The following is a 7,327-nucleotide window of genomic DNA, read 5'->3' on the forward strand; positions in this document are numbered from 1 at the left end:
GACAGGGATCTGTTTTTTTCTTTAATGCTCAGCCATCTACTCTCAAGAAAAGAATCACTGCACAGTTGAGCTGAAAAAGTGTTGGCTTTCCTCAACCTCCCTCATTTCTTTCACCTCACAATTTTGGGAGAAATTTACCTATACAGTTTGAAACATCCTCCCACTTTTCTTTTCAAATGTATATGAAAAGTAAAGTAACTTAAGAGGGACTATTCTCTGCTAGAGAAGAAAAGAATGCAACTTACCAATAACTTAGCAGCTTGTACTCTTACAACCCAGGAACCATCACTAACCATATGGCAAATTTTTCCAAAGGCATCATCGACCAAGCGAATTTCTTCATTAGAAGAAGGAATAGGGACGATGCTGACATAGAGAAATCAGTTTGTTGATTGCATTCCACACTGGATGGCATCAATAAGAAACAACTATGCTGAATTCCTGTGAATGTGCAACAAATACCAGGAACCAAACTTCCCTGCAGCAGTGCATTCCCATCAGGCATCAGCCATTTGTACACATCACTTTCCTAACAGCTACTCCTCACACCTACTAGCACAAAACTCTCAGGATGAGGATGATTACTTGGCCAGTACTTTGAGGAGAGTGCATACAGGACATACCTTTCAGGGTAAAGTTGACTGAGGACCCAAATCAGCTGAACTGCAGCACTGCGCACTTGCTCATAATCATCTGCCAAGAGCTTGCAGGCCTGAAAGAAGATTCACAGTCCAATATTCCTGAAACATCTCCAGCTGAGCTGTCATTCGCTTCCCACAGTGTAATCAGCATTCTTGCCACAAAACAGTCAGGACAGATTAAAAATCAAGATGAATCCAATCTTCCCTTCCACTCCCTAGTGTTTCCAAGTTCCATCAGGCAGACTAGTCCTAATCAAGTCAACCAAGGCACATGGTGTGAAACTCCAGAACTGCCTGTACTATGGAGGAAGGATGAAATGTGAGTCTGCAATAGACCTGATCTGACACAGGCTGCAGCTGCACAGCTTTACTGACATAACAAATACAGGCTTCGTGGGGACTCTCCAATGAACAAGGGTTTGAGCCTTCAGGACTATTTAAGACTTTACCACTATGCCAGATGACAGGAATGACTAATGACTTCATCACGCTTTGCCCTTCCCATGATCACCTCCCCAGCAAACAATATATAACAAAGCATATGCCTTAGTGCATTTAAGTACCATGGATGCAAAATACCCTTTTATTTCCACTGCCATATAACAACAAGGAATATTGGCAACCTAAGTGCAAAATACTCCACCTCTGCTCAGTGCCCTCCTCCTCACAAAATACACTGCCAGAGAATTCAAAAAAACATATGCAAACAAGTACAAAACAAATACAAGGTTTTACCTGACTATAAATAGCTTGCTGTAACTTTAATCCTCTTTCATGAAGCTGTAGCTACAGGAAAAAAAAACAACAATGCAACAAAGTGTAACTATAGGTTTAAGGGACACAGACTAACTTTTCACCACTGTTTTTCTGTTTGAGTAAACTCAGCTGCTTGCATTTCTCAATTGCTTGCTATAATTAAAATATTGCACTATCTTGACCATTAAGTGTTTTAAATAATATCCTTGACTTCAGTATAGTTTGTTTAGCTTCAGAGTCATTCATACTTTGATTAGGGAAAAGCAATTTATACAAATACACTGTCTGTCCATTCTCCCAACCTTCAAACAATTCTTTAGTGTTAGCCATATTCAACCACAATTAAAACAGATGTAGGAATCCTCAAAATAATTCCTACCATTCCTGAAACACGGATTCAAAAGTAGTATTGACAATGAGTATTCCTGCCCTGGAAATCTTTCCATTACTGAACCACAGGGACAGCAAACTGTCCTACATTGTTTTGTTTTAGAGTAACAGTGTCATGAATCTGGCTTATAAACAGAGGAACAGTATCTGGCTGAATAAAGTCAACCAGAAATATTTTCTTTTCTATATCCTTCAGAGTACAACACAGATTTAAAGGAAAAAGCCCACAAACACATGGCAAGAAAAAACTATGATCACCAATGCTGAAAAGTGGTTAGTGACCCTGAATTCATACAATATGTTCCCATACTTCAAACAACAGAAAGACAGCTTTTTTTCTGCTATAATTATAAACTCAAGGTCATAAATCTTGCTATGGACTTGGCTGAACACCATTACAAAAGTCATGCAAATTACTTTCAAAAAATTGTACCAACAAAAATTGGACCGAGATGAGGTCTAGATTGGGTATTAGGAAAAAATTCTCCTCGGAAAGGGCTGTCAAGCACTGAACAGGCTGCCCAGGACAGTGGCAGAGTCACCATCTCCGGAGGGATTTCAAAGACATACAGATGTGGCTTTTAGGGACAGGGCTTAGTGCTGGGTTAAAGGTTGGACTCAGTGATCTTAAGGGTCTTTTCCAACCTAAATGATTCTGTGAAGGATGAGTAAGTACAACGTCCAGCAGAGGGAGATTTCAGAGAGATTCAAGTGCAATCTGATCTCCCCAAATGCATCTTCCTTCTTTGTTTGGAGGTTGGTAACATTAATTCAAAGATCCTTGTTGACCATCACATTAGATGGAACATTGTTATCAACTTTAAGGGTAATAGAGAAACTTCTGCATCCCCATAAACTCACAGACAACTCACATTAAGCAATATTTTGAAATGCATAGTCTTTGCTTGCATTTCTTCAAAGCTAAAAGCTTCTGAAGGGTTCCCACACAAAAAAACAGTATATAGTATATCTCATGAACAGTTAGAGAATGCTAATGAATGCAAACATGAGGCAAAATATAAATGTTTGCTTTAAAACAAACAAAATTCTTTCTGGACTTATCATGCAGGTTTCCTGTCATAAGCAGCTACCTACTGCACTTTGGAGCACTAGAGGCTTATTGTAGTTCTGCTAACCAACAATAAATCAAGAAATAAATCTCTCACTAAAAGAAAAGCCTATACACACTCAAAGGAGTCCACAAATTGAAAAGCTTCTTCAGCAATAGCTGAAACCGAAGTTATGAATCACTCAAATGCCCTTTGAGATCTCATGTTACGGTCATATTTCAAGACCTATCTTACTTTTCCAGCTAATTTTGATACACTAAATGGACTTTTACTAAGTTAATTAAAATGGTCTCTAAACCAAACCTCTTTGCATTAGTTTCCAGCCCTCCCTCAGCTTCCTTATACAACCCCAAACCATTTCTTCCACTGTACTACCAACACTTACCATGGCTTTTATAGCTGCAGTCCTCCTCTCAGCTTCCTTATACAACCTCAAACCATTTCTTCCACTGTACTAGCAACACTTACCATGGCTTTTATAGCTGCAGTCCTCACACGAGGGTCCTGATCATTAAAATGATCTCCTATGATCTTCTGCACATCTTTGGCCGCCTGGCTTTCAGCCTCTTTTGCAACACCTTTTTCCACTGGGCCAAGACAGCCAATTAATTGAAGACACTTATTCCTTACACCATGAGAAGAATCTGTCAGATGCTGTGGAACAAGAGACAAGCAGATGGAACAGGATTCTTACCCTTCTTTCAGCCCTTTGAAACATCATCTTCTGTTTCCTAGCAGTTACTCACGTTGGTATTGTAACAGTTTCTTGAGAAAAATGAAAATAATTTAAATACTGACTACCTTTCTTTTTGTCTTGTGGCAACAACAAAAGTTCCCGGCCCCAGGGAGGCCACCTCACCTTGCAGGCTACCTCCACCACCCCCCTCCTGACAGATGCACTCTGGATCACTTTGCTGAACTCTTACCAGCTACAGGATCACAGACTGATCCATGGTGGAAGGCCATCCTGAAACCTTCTCCTTCCAAGTCCTGAACTAGCCCAGCTCCCTCAGCTGTGCCTTGCACATCACATACTCCACTCCTCTACCACTACCTCAGTGGTTCTGCTGAACTCACCCAATCTCACCAGCACTAATCTGGCACTGGGGAACCCAAAACTGGATAAGCTATTCCAGATGCAGCCTCACCAGTGCTGAGTAAAAGGCCATAATACCCTCCCTTGACCTGCTGGCTACACTCCTGCTGGTACAGCTTGGTGAGCTGGCCTCTAGCATGGTATAAAAAAAAACTCCTCTTCAAACACATTTCCATTTCAAGCAAAACTGTCCTTTACAACAGAGAACTTCAGAAGTAACAGCTCTCACATGGAGATGCAAAAGCAAACTTTGCACTCCTTTACAACAAAGAGATACAGCAGGCAGGTCAGAGGAACATTTTTCTCCTCCTCAGAACATGGTGTTATTTGTCATCATTCACAAAACCAGAAAATAAATACTCTAACCAGCAATCTCCAATCATACACCTGAGATGTAAGGCCTTGCCATGTCCCAAATGCTTTGACAGCACGATTCCACCTTGATCTCAAGCACCACATCAAAAGTGAGCCTTACTCTCATTCTGAAGTGTGTTAATGGCATCATCCATAATGCAGTCTGGGGAAAATCCTGCAGTCTTTGACAACAATCCCAGCAAGGATGCAATCTTCAGTCTTACAGAGGCATCATTCTCCTGGAAGGAAACAACACCCCAAAAAAATCCCCAAAACAGCACGGTTAAAGGGAAAAAAAAAAAATAGCAGCATATATTACCTGCATGCATCTACTTATTTAAGAAACAGCAAATGCTGTCACAGGTGATAATTACATAAGTAAGCCTCATCAATTAATATTGTTTTAAAATTAATTTCCAAAGTTCATGCATTTTAAAGATTCATTTTGAGGCTTCTACAGACTCTTGCACACAAGGCTCCTGGTCATAACTGGAAGCTCCTCTTTCACTGTATTGCCAAGGATATCCAATACAGAGCAGAAAGACAAAAAGTCATCTGGATGTCACACTTGGATCTTGCCAAGCATTTGTGCAACACTGAACACAGAGGTGCAGAAATAGTACAGTAACAAATACTCCATCTTTCAACAAGGAATTTCACCGTTCCAACTGTTGTATCTTTCAAGGGTTTAAAAAAAGACTTTAGTGCCACACACAGCCTCCAAGTGACAAATGTGACACCAAAGGGAGTAGTCCCTTTCTCAACTGAACTGAGAAGCATTTTTTTAGGGTTGAAGTTACGTGTTTGAACAATGGATACTGTCATCAGCACTGCATGGGGACTGCCCTACCAAAATATTTAGGGATGAAGGAGCAGGAGGCTGCAGCACCATCTTAAACAAAACAATGACAGTACAAACAACTAAATCATCACATAACTTCCACTGCAGTTACAGCTTTCAGGGTCAGTTTCCTGGATCAGAAGTGCAAGTTTTACAGAGATACTAAGAAGCAAGTTCTTCTGAAGATTTTGTCTTTACTTCCTGCATCAGAAGTGCAAGTTTTACAGAGATATTAAGAAGCAAGTTCTTCTGAAGATTTTGTCTTTAAGTAAAATAATGTCAGCTACAGCAGTTGAAAAGCAGTATTTTTAAGAGCTGCATTCTGTAACAGACTGTGCTCTTGCCAGTGTGACCTCGTCTGCAGGTTCATGAGTCTCTCTTCTAACACAGGCTACAAAACAAACTTCAAGCACAAATAGTATGTGTTATTTGTCCAGGAACTCTGTATTTCATAGAATCACAGAAGAATTTGTGTTGGAAAAGCCATCTGACATCATCAAGTCTAACCCTTAACCCAGCACTGCCAAGTCCACCGCTAAACCATGTCCCCAAGTGCTACATCTACACATCTTTGAAACACCTTCAGGGATGCTGACTCAACCACTGGCCTGGGCAGCTTGTTCCAGAGCTTAATAATCTTTGCAGTGTGGAAATTTTTCCAAATACCCACTCTAAACCTCCTTGGTACAGCTTGAGGCCATTTGCTTGTTCTATTGCTTGTTAATTGGAGAAGAGACTGATCCCTGACACTTTTTTTCATGGACTTGATAGTAGTAGGAAGAAATTCTTTACTGACTGGGTGGTGAGGTACTGTCCCAGAGAAGGCCACCCAGAGAAGCTGTGGCTGCCTCATCCCTGCAAGTGTTCAAGGCCAGGCTGGATGGGGCTCTGAGCAACCTGGTCTAGTGGAAGGTGTCCCTGCCCATGGCAGGGGGGCAGAAGTGCATGATCTTTAATGTCTCTTCCAACCCAAACCATTCCATGATTCTATGACTTAAAAAGTGCTGTTTTTCACAACATAAGCAATAGCTAAAAGGTTTCTCCACTGCTAGAGGAAATGAAGAACAAGGTAAGGAAACAGCAGTCAGGAAAGAGTTAGAACAAGTTGAAACAGCTCTGGACAGATGGGCTCCCAGGAAAACTTGACATGTCTTTTGTCCCTTGCCAAGGTAACTTCCACACAGCCCATGTGCAGGGATAACACTTCCACACCCTTGTCACAGGCTCCTGAAACCATCAGCACAGGGACCAAGTAACACAATCAGAAACACCTGGGTAAAGGGCTGCAGTCCCTCACTCTCAGCCCAGGCTTTTGGCAACTGAGTCAGCAACACAGGAGCCTGGGAGCCCCTCTTCAACATCCCACACCAAGAAAACGAGCACAAGGAGCAAGCATGCTTGGCTCCCAGCTTCACCACCTTGTAATAATGCTCCAGCAGGATCCTGACAACCCCTTCCACACTCTCCACTTCCACGGGCTTCCTGGCAAACTGGAGCAGGTACTGCAAGGCATCTGCAGGTGAGGTGGCTTTGCACAGGTCCACGTGGAGCGCTGCTGACTTACTGGGCTTGCTCAGCCGCAGCTTCTTGGTGGACAGCTCCTCATGCTGCTGCTGTGGGCAGAGGGACACGGCTCAGAAACACAGCAAATCCAGACCCACTCCTTCCCACAGTCAACATGGGGAGGCCCACGGCAAGCACTAGCCTCTCCTTCATCTGTCTCAGCAAGAAATACACCCTCAGACCGCTGCGGCTCTTAGTGACCTGCCCAGACAGTCCCTATCCCCGGGAAGCACGGCCTTTCCCCACCCTACGCTGGGTCAAATGCTGCTTCCAACACCAACCAACCAACCCACGGCAAACACGACTTCTCCCACTCCCACCGGCCGAGAGCAGCCCACAGTGCATCATCTGCTCCAACCTCCCTCTCAAGCACAGTCGTCCCAGAGCACATTGCACACGGCTGCCTACAGACGGTTCTTGGGTATCTCCAGGGAGGGAGACTGCACAATCTCTCTCCTTCCCCACACGGAGGGGAAAACCCTCTCTCAGACCTCCCACCTCCGGCAGCTCCAGCCTCCCTAAACTCGAATCCGACCCGTCCCGCTCCTCCTCACCCCCCCACGGGCCGCCCCAACGCCGACGCCCGGCGGGCGGCCGGCGCTCCCAGGCTCGGCCC

At 43.5% G+C, this 7,327-nt stretch overlaps 2 protein-coding genes across 2 annotated transcripts in view; both read right to left on the reverse strand.

Annotated features, from left to right (window-relative positions):
* The window catches only part of INTS4 (integrator complex subunit 4), a 29,676-nt gene extending 26,416 nt beyond the window's left edge, over positions 1 to 3,260 (reverse strand). The window contains exons 1-4 of the mRNA XM_017735929.1: positions 3,243 to 3,260; positions 1,377 to 1,427; positions 624 to 712; positions 246 to 366 (exon numbers count right to left, since the gene is read on the reverse strand). Of these exons, the coding sequence (XP_017591418.1) occupies positions 246 to 366; positions 624 to 712; positions 1,377 to 1,427; positions 3,243 to 3,245 (264 nt within the window). The 5' untranslated portion in view covers positions 3,246 to 3,260. The remainder of the gene's footprint in view (positions 1 to 245; positions 367 to 623; positions 713 to 1,376; positions 1,428 to 3,242) is intronic.
* A 1,141-nt stretch (positions 3,261 to 4,401) lies between these two features.
* The window catches only part of LOC108447060 (integrator complex subunit 4-like), a 4,018-nt gene continuing 1,092 nt past the window's right edge, over positions 4,402 to 7,327 (reverse strand). Inside the window, exons 2-3 of the mRNA XM_017735843.1 lie at positions 6,567 to 6,761; positions 4,402 to 4,546 (exon numbers count right to left, since the gene is read on the reverse strand). Coding sequence (XP_017591332.1) covers positions 4,412 to 4,546; positions 6,567 to 6,761 — 330 coding nt within the window. The 3' untranslated portion in view covers positions 4,402 to 4,411. The remainder of the gene's footprint in view (positions 4,547 to 6,566; positions 6,762 to 7,327) is intronic.

The sequence above is a fragment of the Corvus brachyrhynchos genome, unplaced genomic scaffold (genome assembly GCF_000691975.1).
Source record: "Corvus brachyrhynchos isolate BGI_N302 unplaced genomic scaffold, ASM69197v1 scaffold44, whole genome shotgun sequence".
NCBI lineage: Eukaryota > Metazoa > Chordata > Aves > Passeriformes > Corvidae > Corvus > Corvus brachyrhynchos.